General features: G+C 42.0%; 1 protein-coding gene across 1 annotated transcript in view; it reads right to left on the bottom strand.

The window, feature by feature from the left end:
* The window catches only part of LOC149858233 (sodium/hydrogen exchanger 2-like), a 59,309-nt gene that overhangs the window by 386 nt on the left and 33,329 nt on the right, over nt 1-25,594 (bottom strand). Inside the window, exons 6-11 of the mRNA XM_090060387.1 lie at nt 22,898-22,987; nt 17,329-17,399; nt 14,468-14,632; nt 12,906-13,017; nt 11,266-11,400; nt 5,719-5,785 (exon numbers count right to left, since the gene is read on the bottom strand). Of these exons, the coding sequence (XP_089916513.1) occupies nt 5,719-5,785; nt 11,266-11,400; nt 12,906-13,017; nt 14,468-14,632; nt 17,329-17,399; nt 22,898-22,987 (640 nt within the window). The remainder of the gene's footprint in view (nt 1-5,718; nt 5,786-11,265; nt 11,401-12,905; nt 13,018-14,467; nt 14,633-17,328; nt 17,400-22,897; nt 22,988-25,594) is intronic.

The following is a 25,594-nucleotide window of genomic DNA, read 5'->3' as shown; positions in this document are numbered from 1 at the left end:
TAGTTACAAAAACAATTAGCAGTCAAGCAACACTGTTTTGATAGAAGGAAAAATAATATAATCGGAACCCTGCCTTAAATTTTGAAATATGTTATTGAGTCAGGGATCAAATACAGTAATTCTTTTGTCAGTCCCCACTGGTAACCATTGCATGCGTAGTCAGAACATTATAAGGCAAATAATTCATGCCAATGAACATTTTTTTTTATAACTTGTTAAAGAAACAGCTGTACTGTACTGGTCTCATGGCAGAAGAACATTTCATTTTGGGATGCTCCCAAAACAAGCAGTTAGATGTACATGTCCTCCAGTTCATCTAAGTGGGCACGTCAGAGAACAAACAGCTAATGGCTTGGATGGATTCCATGCTCCATTGTATGTCCTCAATCTGTCATGCGCACACTTGCCTCAGGTCGCACTGACTCAATGGCAAAGACTGTAACAGAAGCCAGGGATCCAATTCCTCTCTCTCTGCTTTGACCGCTACGTCATGTCCATGCTTTGCTGGGGAGCAATGTGGCTTAAATAATTAAATTAAAAGATTGAAATGCCTACAGAGTATCTTAAAAGCTCTTTATCATGTTGTTATAGACTCCTACAGCTGCATTTCTTCTACCTACTCTTGCAACATCCTAGAACATGGTAGCAATGCACCTGGCTACCAATAGGTGACTCCTAAGTCCTGAACTTGTTTTAATAAATGGTATTTGCTTCAAAAGTTTAAATAAAGAAGAATCACAGGGGAAATAAAGAAGCAAAAAAGTAAGAGAAATATCCTTATTTCACTAATATTCCTTCATATATTTGGTACAATGCACACTTGGTGCAGAAACACTCTGTATTTAAAAACAAAAGCTATCCCCTCTACTGAACACACACATCACTCCAGAAAAAGTAACAGCTTAAGGGTTAACAAATGCTGAATTTTCCCACTGTAACATATTTGCACAAAGAATCCTGCTAAATAATTTTGTGCTAAGTACTGCGAAACCTCACAGTGCTCCATATCTTACACAGGGTGTCTCTAGTAGGCTCAGACTTACAGACTGCACCTTGAGTTCTGGTTCAAAGCATCAAACAATACTGCTTCTCTGCAGGTTGAGGGATTTCTTTTACACCTTCTCCAGATACAACAAGCCTGAGTTTCTTTATATAGAATGTAGATTTGCTTGATTCTTCATTAATATTGAACATTTTAAATGTGAAAAGTAAGCTTTTAGCTACCTTATAACTGATGATGTGCTTCAGAGAACACATGAAGTTTTGAGCCTTGGATCCTTCCATGTTCACTGTTTTGTTATAGGTGGCTTAAGAAAGCATTTTTGACACTCAGCAAACAATAAACAAAATAGGCCCTAATTCAGAAAAGCACTTAAAAATGGGTTTAACTGTCTATATGTAAGCCCCATTGCCTTCAATGGATGTAAGCATAAGTTTTAAGCAAAGCACACAGGTAAATGCTTCCCTGAACAGGACTGGTTTCCTGAATCAGGAGGATAAGTATTAATTTTTTTTTTTTTAAATAATTTGTACAGGAAGAAAGCTGCAGGGCTGATATAGTCAGCTCCATAGTTGCTGGGGATTTTAACTCACGTTTTTGTGTGTGACTACAATTGTTCCTACTGACATGTAGTTACCATGTTGTTTACCATTGGGAGGGTCTGCACATACATCTACATCACACTGAAGTTACTGCGGAGTAAGCAGGAATAAGGCTGGCATCTACACATGCAGGCGACCTGGAACTAAATTTAATCCAAAGTCAGAGTAACCCATCATGTGCCCCTGTGGCCACCAAGGGCCACCAGCACTTGGCAGCCATGTTGAGGCCAGAGGCAGTTGCCAGCACTTGGCAGCCATCTTAAAAGCAGAGGTGTCAGGGTGGGGCCTGGGTGTGGGCTCCCAGGGCACCAGAATGCAGGTCAGCTCCCACATGAAGGGAATGGTCCTGGGGCCCCCACCAGACCGATGACTGCGCCCACTCACAGCCACCGACTGGGAGTGGCCCGGCATATGCATCCCAACAGCCAAGGCCTCATAAATGTGGGCATTCAAGCGCCCATCCTGGGTGAACTGCCTCAGGACATCCTCCTCGCCCCATAGCGCCACAAGGATGCACACCTCCTCCTGGGTCCAGTTGGCACCCCTGGGGCTCCAGACAGGTAGGCACACACAGATGGGGCCAGGGCTGGACGAGAGGGAGGAGGAGGATGGCATGCCCTGCATCAGCTGAAGCGGCCCTGTGTAGCTGACCCTGTGAAACTAGCCCTGGAGGGGTGGAAGCAGCAACCCTGACAGAGGCACAGCCAGGGAGTCACAGCCATGTGCATGAGGCATTTCACCATGGTCCTGCAAAGAGAGAGGCAGGGGGTGAGCAGCAGTGGGGAGCAGGTGCTGGCCCTGGTGGCACAGTCAGCAGGGCCAGCAGCCCTGGGGGAATCACAGGGCTGGGGAAAGGGTGCAGCAAATTGCAGCCCTTTGCAGCACTTACCTATGGCCAGGCAGCAGCTCTCAAGCAGGACAAACCCAGCAAACACAGGCTGCAGGCTGTCCAGGGCACATGGGGCCTGCTGGAGTGCTGCAGCTGCAAGCAGTTCCTGCCGGCTCCCTGGAGTGTGTGTATCATGGCATGAACCCAGCAGCAGAAGAAGGGGCCAGGCAGGATTCCTGGGGCTGGGTTCCAGCTGACCCCCTACTGGCTAAGCCAACCCAGCCAAGAAGCTCCCATGTTACACATGTTATCAAACAGTAATTAATCGGATGTAAATTTGATACCTGCATGATGCATGTATCAAATTCACTCCCATGTCGGCTTAAGTTGCCGTAGTTACTGTGCAGTAATTTAGGTTACTGCACTGTAAGTGTGCACAGGTAAATGCGCCCATTGTTACTGATCAGTTAACTTGAGTGACACTAAATACATCTAACCTGGAGCACAGCCATTTCTACATTCAGTGTAAATGTGTTGTTAACATTCTACAGGTGAGGAGGTGACTGTATTATGTTGATGGATGTGATGACGATGCTTTGAAAGCTATGTGTAGGAAATGAGGCCTCTGACAGCCATTCAGTTTAAGGCCCAATGGGATCTAAGCTGCAGTCCCAACAATTGTGCCTCCTGCCACACCACATGTGCATAGCAGGACATGCAGTTTTGGGATTGGGGATTAGATGCCTATCATGCCTTTCTTGTCAGTGCAGGATCATGATCCCAGGATCCCCCTGCACTAGTAAGTCGAAACCAGATACTGACGAAATCAGCTGATTGTCACTTGGGGCTGTGGACTGAAAGGGGATCTCAAACTGGCTCCAGTCAGGTCCCATTCCCAGCAAACAATCAGCTGACTGTCAAAACTCTGGATGGCTTTTTTACAAGTCCCAGCACACAGGGACCCAGGGATCAGACTGCTGCAGCCTGATCATGGGGTCCCTGAACCTAGGGCAGAGTTAAACCCTGCCCCCCGTATACCATCCAGCTGGGTGGCACACATGGGGTTTTAAAAGTCCAGGAGCATGGGGAACCTGGGATTGGGCTGCGAGGACAGCTGTGCCCTGGACCCTGGAGCTACATCATGCTAAACCATGACACTGAGCTGAGTTGGCCATGGGTTATGATGAGCCGCCATCAACAGGCCACATATTCAGTTTAAGACATGACAGAAAAGTGCCAGAAAGTTGTTACATATTATATATGGAATAACATTGTGGTTCATTTACTGTAGTATCATGCCTTAAATAACTTTAACATGTGGCTCGGTTACTATTTAGGCATAATTAACCTGTTAATCATGTCTTAAATGCAGTGCGTGTCAAAGGCTTGAGCAAGCAGCTAAGCCTCGCATAAGAGCCACTGCTGACAACAAGGAAGTGGAACTGTAATGAAGACATGTGATTCAATAAACACAGTGAATAGAGGAAAGGATGTGAACAACAGAGAGCAGAGTTTTAAAGGAGTTCATCCAGAAAGTTATGAGAACTACAGGACTGGATGATGATATATCCCAACCGATGAAGAGGCACCTGTCTTGCTACCTTACTAGCTAGCTATGAATGATAAAGGAGCCAGTCAGAGTGATACGCAGGTATAATGAAAGTACTAGAACACAGCATGAAAAACAAACCAATGGATGGAAGGCATTGGCCCAAACAGAGATACTTACTAAGATGGCCATAACAGAAAGATAACTGTTTCCATTGCTAAAACAAGGGATAGACATTATGATTACTCTTAAGGAGAGATGTGTGCATATGACTCATTAACATTAATGTAAATTACATCAGGATGGGCACATCTACACATCGCTCCAGAGTTTACTGCTCCCAGGTGTCGCGTCTTCACTTGCACCCAAGACCAGCTGGCAGAGGGCCCAGGAAGTCAGCCTGCTAGCCCAGGGTTGCTACACAGGTTGTGGTTCAGAGGAAATTTCATGTGTTTGAAATTTGGTTTCCATCCAAACTGAACTCACAACTAGAAATTCCAAAGTTTTCCACCAACTGGAGGTTGCCCCAGCTGCTCAGTGGAATTGATACTTTTGTCAGCTTCATGCCTGATGACATCGGTGACCTTGGCAAAAATACCAGTTTCACTGACCAACTTCAGGGGCTTCCCACAATCTATGGCTCCTGGGCAGTCCTGTCATACAGATTGGTCCAGAACCACAGACCCTGGAAACCCAGTCCACAAGTCCAAACCTTCCAGGCTCCCCGGCTTTAAGTCCTGGCCTCTATACAAGAAGTGTCAAAGGAGCCAAGCCCTGATTAGACCCAGGGTTCGCTAGCGTCCCAGGATTCCCATCCCTGGCGCACTCCACCTGGCAGTCCCAGACCTGGGGTTCCACTAGGTAGACCAGGTTATAAAAAAGATATTCATTGTACAGTGTCAGGGAAGGCCAAGGACAACACTGGATGAAAAAAGAATAGAGGGTGACTATAGCTTTGCTCACATAAATTGGTTAAATGTCACAGGGTTAAAAAAGCCATGGCTTCTTCCTTAGCATGTTCATTAACTGACATTTAAGTGCCTGAGAATCCAAGAACTGGATGCCTTATTTTGGTGCCGCCATTTACAACTTTGATCACAGCAACTTCCCAAAGTCTCTATGTTATTCTCATATAAATCATCAGAACACGCCTCTGTTTATCAACACATCTTCTATCAATGCAGCATGCCCTACAATGGAGGGGATAAGGCAAACAGCAGTGTGAACTACCTGACCACAAAGTATGAGTAAGTGGCACTGAACCTTAAATCCTTGCCTTGACTACGGACATCCAAGACGGAGAAGAAACACCTCTGTCATCAATCACCTCCTTTATAACATACAGACAGTTGGAAATTAGACAGCTGGTGTCTGTTTTAGCTAGCAGTACTTTGTTGAGACTGCATATTTTCTTTTCCAATCTATGATACGTTAGGGCTATATTTATAGCCTCCACTTCTGTTTGTACATGCTACAGGCTGTGAACATGGTCCCAATGTACATGTGCAAAACCTGTACTGGCACATAAACAAGGAAAGCTGACTGACTGACAGCCTGTTTCATGTGCAAATAGTTGTGTGTGTAAAGCAGGTATTCATCCAGCAAAGAGTGGTCTAGTGAATCCAAGCGATTCAGCTAATTGTAAGAAGGGAGATTTCCCCTGTTATCTTCCTTACTAAATCATGGGGGTTGGGGGGAGGGGTGGAAATCAGCCTCACTCATGAGATTTTCAACTTACCAGTTAAGGACCGGCACAGTTTATATTTTGAGCTAGAGTCGTCATGTCCTGAATATGAGTCGTCCTTCTGTGATTAAGAAATAAAGTATTTTAATATTTTCCTTTAATATTGTACGTTCATTGGGGCATTTGTGCTTTACAAACAAACCACTTACAGTCCCTATGGACTCGGTACCCATTTGTTTTAATTTTGCTGGGAATATACAAGAAAAACAAAATGAAATGCTTCTAAAGTTTCATAAAAGCAAGGGTAGTTTTTGGTGAATATTTATTGACAATTGTTTCATAAGGAATAAACTATCAAGAAGGGATTCAGGACAGGAATGAGAAGGACTCAGCTATGACTGAACAGAAACAGTGACAGGCCAGGTACATTTATTCCCTGGCTTTATGCCAGATAGCCAGTGGAAGGCTTGTAAGGGAGAGAGCTCATGCTAATGAGTGTTTGGTCCTTTTTGCTTTACAACTAATCTTCATTCTTCATGCATTTCTGGTAGCACAATGCAGCCTGAATTGTTTGGTATTTTTTTAAACAGGGAATAAGTCCCTTATGTAGCTGCGATTTGGCATCTAGGCCCAGAAGCCGAGGCTGCCAAATCACTTTGGACACCTCCCAGCCCAGTTTTCTGTTTTGTTTTGTTCCTTTTTTCCCCTTAACCAGGGACCCGATGCCCTCAATCCACTGCTTGCCGTGCAATTGACAATTTTAATAACAATGGTTTCCGGGTTGAACAGCAATGGCCTAGCTCCCTGGAAAGGCATCCCCAAAGCATTCAGCGACTCTCAGAGCATGCTCCATGGAGTACTCTGACATAATTACTACAGGCAGCATGTCATTTATCCCCATGGCTTACAGACAGCTCCAAAGGAGCCACTTAAGATGGGGAGGGGCATGCATGTGTGTTGGCAGGAGCAGAAGGCTGAGTGCTACGTTCCTTGGCTGCATGGGCAAGAATTTCTGGGTGCTGAATAGTAATTGTTTCTTGCACTGAAGCTCTGACAGGACCAGGTCTAAGTTTGTGTGTTAGGCTGGATAGTCAGCTTACACGGCAAGGACACCCAGCATATGCCCAGTACTAGGCATCGTGATACCTATCAACAGTAATCAAAAGTAGAAACCTAAATCTCTGAATTGTCAATACATTTCTCACTCCATGGTGGAGAAAAACAAGACCCCAAACTGAACTCTTTAGAGAAAACAGATGGTCTCAGGGTCATGGCTCTAGAACAATAATGACAGCCTGTTTTGACCTCTTACCTTAAACAAACCATATTACGAAAAAGGATTTTATACTAATAAACAATAGCACTTCTGTTTCATGGCTGTAGCAGGACGCTCAACACTTGGGCCCTAGCAGGCAATAGCTGGCGGATCCACATACCCCAAGAGTCCCAAACTTTATCCCTGCTTCTCACCTGATACTATGGAGAAGCAACACCACCATGGGACTCTGCAACTGACCTGATCTAAGCAGCACAGCATGAAATTCAGATAGTACAGAATCATCCAAATCCCCAAAGAAACATCACGTAACTTAGAATAAATGAAAAATGCAAGAAAAATGCTATACACACTTACAATCCACGAGCAGAAAAAGATGTGAACTGAATGGATCAAATATATTTTTCTTTTTGAATTATTCATTTAACTCTAAACATAAAACTTATTGAGGGTACTGGAATAGCTTTTCTCTAGCAAACTGAAAATGGAAGATGACATCCACATTTCACTGGTGTTGAAAGTGTTAGAGCAGTGATTCTCAACCAGGTGCCACAGCAGGATCCTTGTAGGGGTGACTTGCAATACTATATGTGCAAACACCTGCATGTGACTTCAAAGAAAAACCCAAAGGCTGCATCCTCACGGGTGTGGACGTTTGTTTCTCCAAGGACAACTAGCAGCAGGACACCATGTGCCACTGCTAGTTGTCCCCGGGGAATGCCTGTGCTACATGCCCTCTGAAGCACAGCAGGTTACCCCAGGTGAGGTAGGGGAGAACTAGGCTGGCCCCAGCAGCCTTAGCTGGGCTCATGGGGTCCTCCTGGGGCTACAGCAGCAGCCGTCTTGGCCAGCAGCTGTAGTGTGGCTCTAGACAGCCAGACTCTAGTTCTGAGCCACATGTGCTGCCCCAGCGTGCACTCCTCTCCCTTTTTCTTTTTTTTTTGCATGGTTTTTCTTCACCCTTAGATATCCAGGGATCAGAAAAAACCCTGCATTGCTCCCTTGCAGTGTGGAGAACAGCATGGCCATGATCATTGGGATACGGCCAAAGATTTCAAATAGGATTCCATAGCATCAAAACATTCTGGTGTGTTGTGATCTTTCTGAGTACTTTGCTACAGAAAAATTGCCCTGCTATTTTTCCATAGTCAAGAAATGAATAAAGCTAAGAACAGGCATTCTGTGAGGGGGATCTTGAGCCTATCAAGGGGTGCTTTGGGTCTAACAAAGGGTGCCTTGGGTCTAAAACAGTTGAGAACCACTGTGTTAACAGTATCCTCTTACATCTAACCCCTATCTCCTTCTTAATTCTTAAGATTCTTCTTAACAGTTACAGAGTTTATGAAACACAAAAGTTTGTTTCATGGTTCTTTTATTTCAGTTTTGGTTTGTGAATATAATTGTAATGGTTCCATCTTGTGGTGAAATGCAGAATAGAATACTGCAAGGACATTTCTCTAGTTTCATGATCTGTGATATGCCTCAGCTAAATCCTTTAGAGTCACATTTTTCCCTTGGGGACATTTAAAGTGGCATATGTGAACTTTGGCTGCATTTAGCTCTCAACAGTTTCTAGCTAGAGTTCTTGAATTTTTTTAAATTCTAAAGCCTTTTTTGTATGATTATGGAACATGGGTACCAAGTTGGCATAAAACTAAGTCTAAATGGCATATTTTAAAATGTTGGATATAAAATGTAAAACTAGCTCACTAGTTTTAAGGGTGTTTTTCTCTTTCATTGAAACAACAAAATCATCTTTACTATTTCAAATGTTCTAATTTGTTGGTTCCTATTATCAGACAACAACCTTCTAAGCCTTAATTTTGTACTTTCAAGTAATTGCATTGAGACTTTGTTAGAACACATAAAAAGCAATGGTTTTCCTATCTGTAGTAAAATATGACATAAATAAAGCAAGAGTTGCCCACAGGTAAGTGCTTCTATTGGCTGCAAAAAGATTTCTTGCATGTATTACATTACTCATATGTACATTTCTGTGATTCAATGGGCATATCTACATGTGTGCTTTAATCTGCAGTAGCCTATTTTACTGCGCATTAAAGTGTTATGTAAAAAATTGTGCAGTTATGCTAATGCACAGTAAAATGGGCTCCTGCGCATTAAGCGTTACTTAAATACTATGCACATTCATTACTGTGCATTAAGACAGTCTAATGTGCATTTCTTTAGTACCTCACATTAGAGATATTAAATTTAATGTGCATTAGAAAAAGTGCCTTAATACACATGTAGACATGCCCAATGTTTCCAGGATCAGGATCTAAATACTTCCATTTGCTCCAGCTAGAGTAAAAAAAAAGCAATTAGTACCAACACATGGTAACATGACAGTCACTGTAAGCATAAAATTAACATTGTGTTCAGCTTTGTAATGCCAACAACACAATACAAAGATCCATTCTGCAGTGCATGGGCTATAATGATGTGCGCTACTGATTGGAGATCCATTTGCAAAGATCCTGTGGCAGAATCAGGATCATGTGATTGTGTCTGCGGGTGACTACTTGTGTCACAAGTCTGAAAGATGAATGCAAGTAGTACACATCATTTTTTTTACAAGCCATGGTAAATACTATACAACTGTTCTGGCTTTTGCTTCTCCCACTAAATACCCTGGCAGTATCCAGTCACCTTAAAAGTCCATTACCATTAATCAGGAAAAAAAGTCTGAGCCTAAACATTTGAAGTTTATACCATATGCCCTGCAATACCTAACAGAAAAAAACAGAGGATGTCAATGATGAAGTGAAGGATTAACAGTTGAATGCCCTTATTTATTGTATATAATCTTGCTCACAAAATTAGCATTAGCTCAATGTATTTCTTTTAAAATTTAATTATACCAAATGTTCTACAAGAACATGCCAGGTTCTCTTCTATCTATTTTGAATTATAAGTATCAATCAGCATGTAAATGATCAAATTATATCATTGCAGTTGTTTGCTAAAACACCTTCCTGCGAATGAAGGACTAGAAGTAGAAGCATTTGGTATATTACTTCAGATCTCGGTAGGCTCATCAATGACTGGAATTTCAGAAAAGAAGTCAGAGTGAAATAAAAGCCTCTGGCTGTCTAGAGGTTCTTTTCCTAGCAGGGAAAAATCTCTATCTAAATAAAGAAACATTAATCATTTATTTTAAAATGTTACGCTATGTTCCTCCTGCTTTTATTACGTGCATTAAAGGCTATGATTTGCCCTTGGAGTCTTTGCTGCAACTCAGCAAAATATTTAAGCATGTGCTTAATTCCTACTGAAGTCAATGAGGTTTAAAAACATGCTTAATTGCCTCACTCAGTTTTTGTGAACTACCATAAATAGGTTTTGGAAGCTAAATAAGATGGGTCATACCTACTGCCATTAGAATCATTTAAATGTAGGCTAAAAGAAACCTCAAGAGATCATCTAGTAGTTCATTCCCTGTATCAAGATAGGATTAAATATACCTGGACCATCTCAGATAGCTATTTGTCTAAATCATTTAATTGGCTTCCATGGACGTAATGGACTGTGCTCCACTCTTTGTAAATATGTGCTTGCATTTAATCTTGAATTGTAGTTACCTTTCATGCTCAGTAATGAATAGTTACAGTAAAATATTTTGACTATTTCTTTTCTGATACACAACATGAAGGGTCTTGGGTTTATGCCAGTGGTAGATTTGGCCCTTAAGTGGACATCTTACAAATTAGATATGTGACATTTCTTATCTTTTCAATTCTTCAAGGCTTTCCAAAACTATAGCTAGCTTAAGAAATAACAAAATTCTGACAGAAATAACAAGTTCACAAAAATGGTTCTGTCCTTTTGAAGGAACTGAAGGGTGGGGGATGTTTACAATCCATCTGTGTTTGTAACAACTTGTATACCAAAGGTTCAGCCTTTTATGAAATCCTCCCTGAAAAGAAAACATGAAAAATAGACCACATACTGTAGGAACCAGGTCTCAGGTAATAACAGATTATTAAATAAATAACTGTCCTCACACTGATAGATTATATGATAACTGGAAGCTGAATTGTGCTGTACAGGGAACTACAGTTCACTTACAAGTTAGTGGTCTGAATTTTTCGGATAACTCAGAAAGTCTCCTAGTCACTAACATTCAAATCAAGGTCGAAGGACGCTTTTGTATAGGCATTAGGCTATGACTTTTTTCTTTAAACCATTTTGTTTCTAGAGCTCAGTGCTAACTTTTATATCATCGGTACTTGATAAGAGACTCCTCATCAGTGAATATGCAAGAGAACGAACATGAAATGTGCACCACACTACAATTAAAAGGTTTTCTAACCCTTCATTACCTCCTTTCCAGAGTGAGCCAAGTCACTTTTGTTCTTTTGCAACCGAAGACTCCTGTGTCTGAGGATTAGGATCTCTTTTGCCTGTTCCTCTGTCCCAGTCTCTCCAGGAAGCGTGTGCCTGTTGTATGCTGGCACCTGCTCACATTCCACCAAAACATAGATGTTAAACTGAATGTATAAAACGTCTGCTATATTCAACATAAGATGACTCAAAGAAATCTCCATGAGGAATTAAAAAAGCATCTTCCATATCCATTAAATGAGAAAAGGCTTGTTCCAGCTCTAACTGGAGTCAATGAGAATCTTTCTATCAGCTTTAATGGGGTTGGGTTCAGCACCATATGTAGTACAAGTATCAGTTTTTATGGCCAAATTCTGCTCTCACTAGTCCCAGTGTAAATGTGGAGTCTTTTCACTGTCTAGTTTGGATTTAGACTGGAGTTAGTAAAAACAGAAACCAGACCTTGATTTTTCCCCATGTGCTTTTCCCATTCCCCAAAAGTCTTATCCTGTTGCCTCTCAGCTCAACAGAAAGACTAAAGGTGGTATTTGATCCCTCTGTGCTGAGATACCCACATAACCCACATCCCCAGTGATCTGGCATTTCATGCCTAATCCAAAATACAAAGGCTTAGTTAGACTTTAAGGATAAGTCTCCACATCTCACCATATGAGCAGCTAATATAGCACAGTCATGCACGCTGTAAAAAAACCTAAGACAGAAAGCCAGAGATTATTCATGAGTTATTCTGCAAGCAGCAGGCATGTTTTATACATCCCAAGTGTATAAGCTTCATAGCAAAACTGCTGAGCGGCTTTAAAACATTTTTCAATTAATTCCTACTAGTGGGTCACAGCTTTCTGTAGGCCAAGAACATTGCACACCAAAGAGACTGCTTGTAAACTCTACACACCTCCTGGGATACCAAGGGTTCTCTGTGGCCCCAATTGTCCATTCTCTATATACCAGGGTCCTCCATTCTCCCCTATGCCAAGGGCCCTCTGTGCCACCTTTGTTTCCCATTTTCCCCAATGTTCTTCCATTCTTCTTTCACTCTACATCCCCAAACATGGTCTCCCCCAATGACCTCCAAGCTGGGGTTGTGTGTGCTATCATTCCCTTCATCCCTCATTCATCCCTCTTCTTCCCCACACCCCCATTTTTATATTTTTTTCCTCTGCATCTTTCAGGTTGCCAACACTTTCAGTTGAATCAGGATCATGAGCAGAGCTAGGATGCGAGAATTTATGACAGAATGTGCTAATTGCAACTCCTAAGCAGTTCTTGTACCTACAGGCAATTGGAGAGATGCTTGAAGCTGCTGGCTGTGGTAAACAGATGCCTGGATGCCCATATATTCCCAGTTTCCCCCTTTCTGTGCCATATATTGATGCTAGAACATTTCCTGAAATTATGGAACTGTTTGGATGCAGCATTCAAAAGCCATGTTGTAAACAGAGCAGCAGAGAAGTGCCATTGAGTTGAGTGTTACATTTCATTTTTCACAGCCAGTTCTCCTTATAGACAGCTCATTAATAGCATATCTAAATAATACTAACATCTGCACATGCTGCTGAGAAAGGCAGTAATTGTATTGTACTGTCTGAATACCATATATCTTGAGTGAACAAAACCTTACCGTTCTTCTGATTTTGTACAGGTTCCTTGCCAATATTTTCTGTATATTTTCCAGTACATCTGAATTCAGGCCATCCACTATTTTGACCATTCCAGCAGACTTTTGGCTGTCACTGCAAAGAAAACACATAGGTTCTTCATTAATGCTTATCACAGGAGATAAGCTGCAAAGTCCCTTAATAAAGTGGAGGTTACCATCAGCAGCTTGTTTGCCAAGGACAAAGAACAATATGGGGACTTTGGATAAGAGAACAGCAAGAACCAGTGGAAGAACAAAAATGTCTGGGGGAGATGGGATGAAAGCCTGTCATTTTAATGTTTTACCTAACTATCCAGACTTGCCATTGTTTTCTCCATAATGACTAAGTAATTGTACAGGTGCAAAACCAGCCTGTACCACACAAACAGGGTAAATGTTCATTGTTCAGGTACAATCTTAGGCAGTGATATGCACCCACACAGCACTGACAGGAGGTCTATTGCTGGGCAACTAAGTGATACTGGGCACCAACTGCATTTTCATTTATTATCTTTCTGGGTGACATCAACCCTTCCTGCGGAGACAGGAAGCAAGAAGCAGAGGAGAGGAAACTTTGCAAGGTCTCCATTTAACTCTTCCCTGAAGTGAGATGGGCTTTGGGATGCAGACTTCCAAGTCTATGGACCCAGAAGAACCACTAGTATGTTTTTTTCCCAGTGGATATTGGTCAGTCTATACTGGTATCTGGTCCCTTTGGCTGCTTACAGACATGAAGAAGAAAAAAAGTGCTTTACTTTCAGCTCAGCATGCCCCCATGCTAAGCACAGTGCATGCCCAGAAGAGACATCGCATTGGTTTGACCTGGCTTGCCAAATGTCTGTATAGATCATATGCTTCAGCAGGGCTTTTCAGCAATGTTATCTAATAGCTGATTGAATCACCAAAAAGCCCCACTGAAGCACCTGATCTATACAGAAGCTGGGGAACTGGGTCAAAGTGACATGTTTCCTCTTCCAGTTAACTGCTGGGGGGGCTCCATGTCTGTCACAGCCTTTGTCGCTGAGCACAACTAAGCTTCTTGGTCACCCCAGATGCAGGCAGCAGTGCTTTCAGATTTCATGTATGTGAGGTTACATTTGGGTCCCTTCCCCTCTCCATGCTACAGCGAACTTTATTCCTTCACCATCCCTAGTAGGCAGCAGCCCAGGCAGATGGCAAAGCCAGGCTGGTGCCTCAGCTACTTGGAATCAAATGACAAACTGAATTTTAATTGGGGAAAGGGTTTTATTATAAAGTTGATTGTATAACCATTTTGTGTCAGGGAACTGGCTAGCACTTTCATCTTTTGAGAGCCCATTCATGTAGTGTGGACAATCCAAACATGTAGGGAATGAGTTTTGTCAGGAGTTTTTTTAACCACATTTTCCATTTGAGAAAAGTTATTGTCATTTCCATGTTCCCTGAGGGCACATTTGTGTTACCAGGAAATGAGCCCCACAGAATTCCCCAGCAGGGAATCCACCTCACATTAGCTTTTCTGAATTACTATGTGTGTCATTAGAGAGGGTTAGGAACATACTTACAGCAAAGATGCATGAGATGGGGTATGAATTAACTGGCCTGCTTCCACAAGCTCAATGGCATGTTTCTTCTCCAGCTTTTCATAGAGAAGCACAATACTTGATTTGGGCTGGCTGTACTCTCGGAGTAGGAACTTCTGCAAATACTTGCTGTTGAAGTACTCAAATCTGTCCAAGAACAAATAAGACAAAGCATAGGGTTGATTCACACATTATAGACTAAATCAAAGATATACATCATAAGCTTCCATGAGCCCAAGAGAAAACACTGTTGTGCTTACACCATCATGCTCTTTGGTTTGAACAGAGTTACAGAAATTCCCTTATATCTTTACTCCAAGACTCAGACCTGGTTTTAACAGATGAACTTGTACTCCTTCAGCTACCTGTTTTCCAGCATTCAAAAGCCTGAACTAATGGTTCAGGATGCCTGTCCTGCCCAGTTTTCTCCTGAGGCACATCACAAGTATAACACTGGACACCATATTAATTCAATAGTGTAGCACATAGATTAAGTCAGTGGTGATCAACTCTGAGTGGCACAAGGCAAGCTGCAGGTCAGACTGGACCCACAAGCCAGGATCTTACCTGTATTGCCTCAGCCAAGCCCTGCATGTCCAGGTCAGACCCCCATACAGAAATCAGTCTGTGGGGCCTGGACTTCCCCACCCTGCCCTGCATGCCAGGATCAGGTCCTGTGCTGCCCTGAGCACCTGACGTAGCATTCAGGGCCACCCCTAGATTAAGTAATTTTGCTCCTCTGAATGCAATTTGTCATGTCATAAAATGCCTTCAAAGAGCCAAATCTCTCTTAAAGTCCATCTGATTCATCAGATCAAACAGACTTGAAAGAGATCAAGCCAGCAGCCTAAACAGCTTCCAGAAGCCTCTCTCAACTCAGCTCCCTCTTTTGTCTGCTTAGACAGCTCTCATCACAGTAGTTGGAGCACATCTAGTTCACATCAGTTACTGGCACTTAGGCTTGGCTATTGTTTGGCCCCATGTACATCTTTCTAGCCAACAGGAACATGCGCTACACTCAGGAGGATCCAATCCTGAATTTGTAAGTAGGCAACACTTTCAATACCCTCTAGTGGCTATTCCAAATACAGTAAATCTCCACAGGAAAAAAAAAAGTATCAGACTGTTACCCAGAATCCTTACCAGAAAGGAAGGTATATCAGTGTTTGTACAATTAAATAATTAAATTTGGTAGATTGTTAGCCGTGCACATCAGGGTCTTTGTTTTCCTGTATAAAATCCAACTTCCCAAATGTGCACACATCTACCAGTTTGTGATTTGTCCATTGACAGCAGTTTCCAAAGGCTGTTCCAAACAACTTACCTTTCCCTGCTATTTACAAGATGGACATGGAAAAGCACTGTTTTCAGATTCATGCTTCTTCACTGATCTAAACACAAGAATGACTAACAGCAGTAGCATTGACAGGGAAGAAGAGAGGTGGACAATGAAAGGGAAGGAGGAGTAAACTGAATTAAACCAGAAAAGTAAAGAATATATGTATATTCAATAATATAACAGCAAATACCTGTAACATGAAGAAAAATAAATGATAAAAGGTAACAAAAAATAGATTATGTACTGTTCCTGTTCCTGCTCTTTAAAGGAGACAGGTTTTTCCTTACGGTACAGATACATTAATTGTTGTATCACTAGCATTGTTTAAGTAATGAAAATGTCCTTGTCTGCCCTTGTCCCTTTTTTTAGAGTTGAGTTTGCTTATTTCTGAATGCTGGGCTGGACATCCCATATCTTCTGCCTTTACCTTCAGCTGTCATTGTCAAACGGCTTCATGCTCCTCTACAAACCAATTAGAACAGCATCAAAAAAGAGAGAGGGAGACTTATAAAGGAATGAGAAACAAATTACTGGTAGTCCCCCAAACTCCCAAAAATCCACAAAATAGCATGTAAAGGACTGGGGCACATTCAATTTTATAAAAATGAAAGACTAATGGAAATAACCAAACTGAAAGAGATAATGCCAGAATGATCCCAACATTTCCAAGCTTAGCCATGTCTGTATGAGAAGAAGTCATGTTGGCATCTTCGTCTTTAAATTGGGGTGCGCACAAGTTCCTCTTTGACACTTTTGCTATTTAAAATCAGAATGAATTCACTCTGCTATTTTGGTGCATCACTCCAATTTTGCCCCAGCAGGATATCAAAGGCCCAGATGGTACTAGCACTTTTCTAGTGTTCCTGCTATACCTAACCAGCAGTAAGAGAATCAGCACACCCTGGAAAAAACATGGTGTCTGGAAAATGTGAGGTTCACCTCTTTCAAGCTGTACTAATGTGCTTCCTGTTATATGTAGGAGCAACTTTAACTTAAATCTGTCCAGGTAAGCATGTACACATTTGCAGAGCTAGGGCCACAATCAGCACCACAAAGGAACAAGCTGCTGAAATGATCACTGAAGCAACAAGTGCTGTGCATGGTGCTGGCATGACAACTCTTGTAAGCCTTTCATTTAAAGCATTTCAGAGTCTGCTTTGATGGGGAGGGGGAGCTAAGGGTTTTGGGATAAGGGTTTTGGGAAGAGAACAAAGGAATCCTCTCCAGTGCTGTAGCATGTGTGACATTCAGAGGAGGGAGGAGAGAATCGTCATGGAGGAAGGGGGATGGTCTGTTCTGACTTGGTGCCCAGACAAGCTGGTTACATCTTCCCTGCTTGAAAAAAGAAAGGGGAAGCTGCCCTGTCTTTGTTTGCAACTGTCATCTGCTTTATGACACATGGATGGATGAAGCTCAGCAATCCCCAGTGGAAACTTATGGAAACAGAAACCAGGCTCATTTTTTTCTACACATGTACACAGTTGTATTTTTGGCAAATCCTTACTTGTCTTTCCAGTAATACTGTCCCCAGTGTCCACATATATCTTCTATGCCAGCCAGCAAATGATCCAAGAACTAAACAGAAGAGAGGATTTTGCTATACACTGGTGTATTATTGCATACATGATGAACTCTGTTAGATTACATCAAAAACCAGCAGACAAAATGTGAGACATTTTTAGCTAGGTAACAGATCCAGTGAACAAGGACAGGAGCCATCTGTGTAATTCCCCATTCAATTATACATGCATATTCTTTGGTTCTAGAGTACAATGAGTGATTTGCTTCTTTCTTTCAGTTCTGTGAAAACAAAGAATAATCACTGAGGGACATGGATCTGTTCCTTATGATACATGCAGGATGGCCAATGGCTTCTATGTTCTGCATATTGGGGCTTGATAAACACTGAAAGCTCCTACCACCATGGTTTGAAGGCAACTTATTTCAGGAGAAAGATGCCTTTAATTCACAGCTGGTAGCTGGGGTTTCTCTTGAATAATAAATTCTCCCCTGTCCCAGAGCCAGTCCACATTTCTGTGTGAAAGATCCTGAACAGGTTTATTTACAAAGCTTAACACACATTCAAAGTCTTTGGAACTTTCCAGATTGCCTCCCTAGCTGATTCTGCTATGCTACTGTGCATTACTTCATCAGTCACCTGGACCTAAGCTCTCAGAAGAGAAATCTACTTTTGCAATTACAGATATTCTAAGTTTCCAATGTGTATGGAGTTGAGAATGTGAGCATACTCTCTAAATCCAGCTTTCCTCATATTTTGACTCTCCTGAATACCACCACCCATTCAGCTACCATGATTTTAGAAATGCTATCCTAAGACTTGGTGGGGCTTTTCTGTCAAATTAACTCCTTTGAGCTAATGTGACTGAAGAAAAAACACACTCTTTTTGCCCGTCAAAACAGGTCCTCCAGAGGCGGCTTGAAAGAGGGATGTTCACGAAATGTAATGCTACAGAAATTTGCTTTCTCGTCTCTCTCCTAAGATTCTGTTTTCCATCTTTTCAGCAGTAGGAAATGCTAAGAAGATTAATTGTACTTAGTCTTTTAGGCAGAAGTTTGTTTGAGTAATAAATGTTTGACAGACACCTGCCCTGCCATGTAGGAATAAATGAAATAGGTGAATTATTTACCCATTGAGTCTCAGCAGATGTCCATTTCTGGCCCATCTTTACATCTTATATATTTAAATCAGGATGGATCAGAACCACAAATCATTGACACGACACTCTTTCTTATTGTTATATTTGTACTGTACCAGCAGTGTGTTTATGATAGGCCCAGGAAATGTCTACACTGCTAATCCAGAGAGAACGCCATGCTAATGTCTCAGGAATGGACAATCTATTTTATGAGTGTCAATTAAAAGAGCTTAGCAATATGAAGGGTGAGAGGAAATATGATTAATTCCTCTTTGTAAACACGTTCGTAGGGTAAATATCAGGGAGGAGGAAGAGTTATTTATATTAACAATATTGGCACAAGATCAAACCGATTCAAACATATCACAAACAAAAGCATACTGGAAATTAAAAGAGGAGTGAAGCTTGGAATGGTGCTTGCATTGGCAGCAAGGAACATGAATTGCTTCAAGGTGGAGCCTGACAAGTTTATGAAGGGGATTACATGGTCAAATAGAGTTGTTCTTAAACTAGTAATCAGCAGTGGCATAACAAACAGGGTTTGCGCCCTGGGCATACCATGCAGGAGAGTGGGGAGTCAGGGCAGTGGGGCAGAATGGGTCTAAGAGCCAGGGAGGGAGGTGAACGTGGGTTTGAAGAGCTTGGCTTGGGGAGGAAGTGTCATGCAAAAATCTTACCTAAAACAGTCCCTGGCCTCTGCTATCACTGCGTGCTCTGCCCACTCTGGTTCTTGCTCTTAAAGCAGTAGCACTGTAATGTCTGTGCACCAGCTGTTGCTTCAAGAGAAATGCTGTAGAGTAGGGCTGTGTGAAGCTGCAGTCCCTGATTCGATTCAGTGGAGATTCGACCTGATTCATTGCCTGAATCTCTGAATCCAAATCGAATCAGAGAACCCTTTAATCTCTCCAAATCAGAACCCTCAGAGAGAATCAGAGAGATTTGGAAAGATTTGGAGATTCGGACATAGACACAGGTTTAAATGTTTTTTCTACAGATCTTGAGGTAACAAGGGCTTGTGAATGCTGCAATATTGGGGTGCATGGAGTGTCCCACAGGAGCATGGGGGGCTCCCCAGTGCACTGGGGACCAGAAGTACTTTCAGTCCACTTCTGGCCCCCCCAGGGAGCATGCTGGGGGGCCGCCACGCATCCACCTATCTCAGCGACCAGTACCTCCTGGGTTCAGGGAGCACCCAGGGTCCCCCTGTGGCTGATCACTGAGCCAAGGGGATGTGGGCATCACCCCGCGTGCTCCCTGGCAAACCCAGAAGTGGACTGGAAGTACTTCCGGTCCACTTCCAGGTTTGCCACCAAGCACATAGAGGGCCCCTTGCACTCCTGTGGGATGCTCTATGCGCCCCAGCATCGCAGTGCTCTCAAGCCACGCTGGTACCTTGAGGTATGTAGAAAAAACATTTAAAGCTATGTGTGTGTCTGAATCACTGATTCTCCAAATTAGCATCAAATCCTCAGATTTGGATTCAGCCAAATCAAATCAGGGACAGTGATCCAAATCAACAAATCAAATCACTGTCCCTGATTCAGGCCGAATCTGAATTGAATAGGACCCATTTCGCACACCCCTACTGTAGAGTTGTTCTTGCTGAAGGTGCACAGACTCCACAGGGATGGGGGACAATTTTGATGCTCTCCCAGTTGGCTAATGTCCCTCTCACTCACCCCTAGTTATACTATCCTGATAATCAGCACAAATTATATGTGAATTCAAGTGTCTGGTATCTCCAGGATTAGGCTAAAAAAGGCAACTATATCTCATTGCCTGTAGGGGGGAGAAAGTAATGCATTATTCTGGGATTAAGTTTTTTTTCATTGTCCTCCAAAAGCCTTGGACACTAGCTACAGCTAAATGCGGGAGTGTGGCTGGTCAGTGCTTTTCAACCAGTGTGCCATGGCACACCAGTGAGCTGTGAAGAGCTCCCTATGGCCCAAGAATTTTGGAATAATGAGAAGAAAGTTCTCCAGCCATCTAGCACTAATGAATAAGCCACGCTGATGTGATATTCACAGAAGACTTGCACATGTGTTGGCTGTAGAGGAGAGAGAGAACCCAACGAGCAGAAGAAAGTTCATCTACTGCGCATGTGTTGGCTGCGGGGGATGAGCAGTTCATGAGCCTTTGAACAGCTGTGCCACAGAATTTTGTTGCAGCAATGAGTTACAATGAGCTCATAACTATGGGGATGGGGAATCTGTTAACAGGTATGCCACGGAAAATGTTTACTAATGTACGCGAGCCTTGGGATGGAAAAGGTTGGGAAACACTGTGCTAGCGCTTCTAAGGGTATTTAAAAAATGTTCAGTGCACAGAGATCACCAGTCCATCACAGTAGCAGACTCGCATAGCTACTTATGTTGATGGGTATCTACAGTGGGCGCATTTCCATTCTATCCTTCCATTCCATTCTAAAGTTCTGGTTACGTGAGCGCTGCAAAATTAGCCCATTATTTGTGATACTATGAATGCAAATATTTAGTTTAAAAATCCTAGGCCATATTTTTCAGTTAGAATGGGAACAAGGGATCTCAGACTGCACATTACAATTATCCCCACTAAAGAAATAAATTAAAGGAAGAAAACTGCCTCTGGATTCCTGAGTGTTTGCTCTCTAACTACCTGCATTGTTACCTTGTCTGCTTAACTTAATTGGTCCACAGCAGTTTTCAGCTAACATTACCCAATAAACACATCTTCAGTAATGATTTACTATTCACACACTAACAAAAGAAGAAAAGTATTTCCTGTTTGCTATAGGAAAAAACCTCTTCAGCCTATTCAACTATTTCATTAACCTTAGACAAAGCCCCGTAATACATACTAATTGTGAGGACGTCAAGCATTTGCTCATCCTACCAGCGCTCTCAGACCTAACACCTTTATTTTTGTTAGTTAAAAAGAGAACAGAAATATTCCCTAGAAATTAGCACTTAGTTGAAAAATGTTTTACCATTAAAAACATTCTATTTATAACCCATATTTTACCCTTAACAAAATGTTTCAAAGGACTCCATCTGTTTTAAAACTGCACTGCCACAATACCAACTATTGCTACAAGAACCGGAAGTGATGAAAGACAAAACTAAACCTTTCCAGTTTGCTTCCTTCTTGTGTTTGGTGGCCCTTGAGCGTACTGTACAATCACCTTAGCTGTTTCCTCTGCACAATCAGTTTCCCTTTTGTTTAATGTGTGCTTGTAAGCCCTAAAAATTGGCAATGGGAATCAGAAACTAGCATTACTATCAATGTCCAATTAAATGTTTTGAAGTCCTATTTGTCTTGATATGTAAAGTGCAGTAGGCTAGACAGTGACCCAAGCACTGGTCCCTCTGCACTGCACTGGTATAAATCTGTCTTGAAGCTTACCCTTGGCAAGCTGGTATCCCCACTTGGCACAGTGAAGGTAACCAGCTCTGTCCCTTCTGCCTGGTACTCAGGGCATAACAGCATATCAGAGGTGCAAAGGAGTTTCCCCATGCCACCCTGAATTCCACTTATCTCTACCTGTCATAATAGCAAACTGGAGGTGGTTATAAGCCTTGGGAAATGAGAGCAGTCTAAAGGCTGTGTCCATGTAAACACCACCTTAACCTCCCACAGTTACCCACAGCTGTATTCAGTCGAAAAGTGGTCCAACTGAGGATCTAACCCAGCATGTCCCGCAGGCAGTGTGGTGCAGCACATGAAGTCACAGTCCTGCAAACGTGAAGTCAGGAGTTCTATTACTGAATTTGGCATTGACCTACTCCATGACCTTGAGCAAATCACTTTGCCTTCCTGTCCTGTTCAAGTGACTGTTTAAAAGTGATTTCTATCTGTAGTTCTAAGGCTTTCAGCTACTGCATTTGACATCACATCTGATCTGCTAAAGCTGATAGACACTAAAAAGTTTTCCAATTACATCAAGGCTATATAGGTCACCATAGAAATGAATGATATTTTGACTTGGAGAGGAAGTGAGCCAAAGTAACTACATTAATTTAGTTTAGAGCCCTGCACCAGTGTGTTAGGGAAACCAAACCTTGCTTTTCATGTCTGATAATCCTTGCAATTCAACACAACAAAAATTAACATCCAATTAACTTTAACTAAGTATTTATAGACCTGTCTTCCTCCAGATGCATATGTTTGTGGCCTCAGCCCCACTTAACACAGGGGCAGGACATAGAAGACCACTGCAGAGCAGGCCTTCTTTGTGTCAGTTTATCCTTATCCCCAGGACTAGGTTTGATTGTTTTTACTTGTGGAGCTTGCATAAAGTGGGAGATTTTTCATTGACTTCAATGTACTTTGTGTCTTGGCCATGGATAAGCGTAGTCAAATTGCATTGCTAGATGAGCAGGCCTCCTGGCACAGAGAATCAGGATGCTTGGGCTATGTTTCCAGAGTTGAGCTACTTACCCGCATGTGAATCTGTTCTCCAACAGTGGGGGCACTTTCTCTTTTCCTCTTGACATCTAATAATTCCACAAGGGGACGGATGGTCATTCCCTGCAGCATAATAACACACAACAGAGAAATCAGAATCTCTTCATGTCAAATCAGTAGGTTTTGTAGTTCTACATCTTTCTCCGCGCAGAATCATGGGTGTCAATGCTGAAAGAGTGGAACGACCCAGTTTTTGCTGCACTGAGTATGGACTTGTTTCCAGGGCGAGAAGTCCCTCTTTCAGCCAGTCTCTGCTAAGCATTCTTTCATCAGAAAAGGAAGCTATGAAAAGACAATGACAATTTAACAACTCTGTTTCCCACTTATCATCCACATTCTCTATTTGGTAACAGACAAGTCATGTTAATAACTGAGTCAAATGGGAGGTCAAATATTTGTGGATCTTAAGCCCAAAGGGACCATTATAATCACTCAGCCTGACCACCTGCATAGCAGAGGTGACAGATACTCAACTGACAGTTTCTGCATTAAGCCTATAACTTTTGTTTTATAGAAGGAGCTTATATTTAAAGATATTAATTGATGATGATATGCAGCACCCTGCAGAAGGTACTTGGTACCCTGCTGAGTACAGTTCAAGATTTTCCTAAAGTGAAGCAGATCCTCTGTTTCTTAATTTCTAGTTTAGAATACCATACATTAGAGCTCATTACCCAGAGAGTCTGATTTTTCTGCCAGTACAGTAAGCTGATTAATCAATGTAACCAACTGGTAAAAGGTGGGAAAAGTTTTTTGTCTGCCTCCTGACTAAGATAAGTTTGAAGGTGATGCTCTGATGGTAATATATTCTATTTTTTTAAACCTGACACTTTATTAAATGACTTTTCTAAGAGAAGTTCACAGCAGAAATGCTACAATAGCTGGTGTTCATGGCTCTTAAGTGTCACAGGAGTTGGCACAGAGGACAACTGAACAATCTTTTTAATTGTGAGACAATTAATGTTTCATTTTAATTACTAATATCAGTACAGAATTCATCAACATTCAATGTAAATAATATCAATTTTACAAATTTAGAAATGACACATGTTGCAAATTAGGTGGCGCCTATGTAATTTGGACTCTTGTCCTTCCCTAGATAATCAGATGGGCTTGTTTTCATTTTAAAGTGACAGTCTGGAGTTTTGTGACCAGGACTCTTAACTTCGCACGCACGCGCATGTGCACACACATACACACACACACACACACACAGAGGAAGAGAGAGAGAGAGAGAGAGAGATTTCATTGGCTTTCATCCTGAGCCTTGTTTTAGGTAAGGGGTTCCTTTGGATTTATACAGGGGTGGAAAAACTCCTGCACCCTCTGGCCACAACTTTCCAGCTTGACGCTTTAATTGAGGCTGTAATTTGACCCATGTGTATAATGCATTACTGGTGTTGATCCAGTAGCTAGTGAACAAGTATCTACAGTTCACACACACAAACACCCACACAAAAAAACCTTTACAATTGTTATCTTTGTTAGCAGTTTCACCGGGGAGGTCACGGTCTGAATAGGCAAAGAGATTGAACTATAAATGGAGAACATGGCATTTAGTTTTTAAATTACATTGAAAAAGAGAACAATGAAACTCTTTGGAGGCATTCAAGACAAACCAAAGTCTTTTGAGGACTTATGGGTGAAATGCCATACATCCAGGCCAGTCTGGATGCTGTTAGAATGTGTCAATTGCTTAATAAACTTTCACAAAACTATTGATTGATCTAGCTCTGTCATGTAGGACTGGTGAGAATACTTATGTAATACGTCAACAATGACCAAAATAAACTGGGTTATATAATGCATAGATATAAACATGTAGGGATAAGCCTAATTGCTTACATACTTGGTCATTTTTGTGCCCAGTACAAGCACTGCCAGATAGATGCTGGGACTTCCAAGAGAACAAAGTAGGTCTGTGCTCTTGCAGCTGTTTGCATATTCCTACACCCCTAAGTACCTGCATAAGGGTCAAGGACAGTCTGCCCTACAGTTAGCTTGTTTTCACTCAGACAAGCTCTCCTCAGGTCAAAATCTGTTCTATTCTTAGCAAAAAATCATTGTTCCACACAACATATAAAAAAGCAGCAACAATAAGAGCTGGACACTAATATGGGGCAAATCCTTTGTTTCTTCTCATTTACTTCATAGGTAAAAATGTACCATGAAAAATGCGTGGATACTGAAGTAATTAGAAATATTCCCTTTGGCTTTCCAATGGCTGATTTTTAAAGCCTTCCTTCAATATTTGTATCTATTATTTTGATATGCCTTTTCTGTGTCAAAGCATGTCATGCAATTCTTTTTAAGCAAGTTTAAATATTTCTGGCTCTGGAGGCTGCCCTGGCTACATGATGCAATAGGTATCCAGAATGTGAATCAAGCTAGTCTTTAAAAACATTAAGTTTCCACTGAATAACTCAAGGTCACAGGGTCATTCTTCTGACACACATCCACAAGGAATTCTGTTTAACTCTTACCCTTTCGCATGGAGATGACATCACTGTTTGAGCCCCGAGGTTACACAAAAGCCCTTTCGCAGTCCTGAGAATTATTTTACGGAGCACCCATGCAATGGAAGCGCTGCCTTAGAACAACCTTTGTCTGAGACTCAGAGGGCTCTGCATGAGCGGACCTGCCGAGTGACCGGATCTTTTCAATTTCTGA

The sequence above is a fragment of the Crocodylus siamensis genome, chromosome 8 (assembly GCF_052110815.1).
Source record: "Crocodylus siamensis isolate JL-2025a chromosome 8, ASM5211081v1, whole genome shotgun sequence".
Taxonomy (NCBI): domain Eukaryota; kingdom Metazoa; phylum Chordata; order Crocodylia; family Crocodylidae; genus Crocodylus; species Crocodylus siamensis.
Note: the sequence above shows the minus strand (reverse complement) of the source record. Positions and strands in the feature narration are given on the sequence as shown.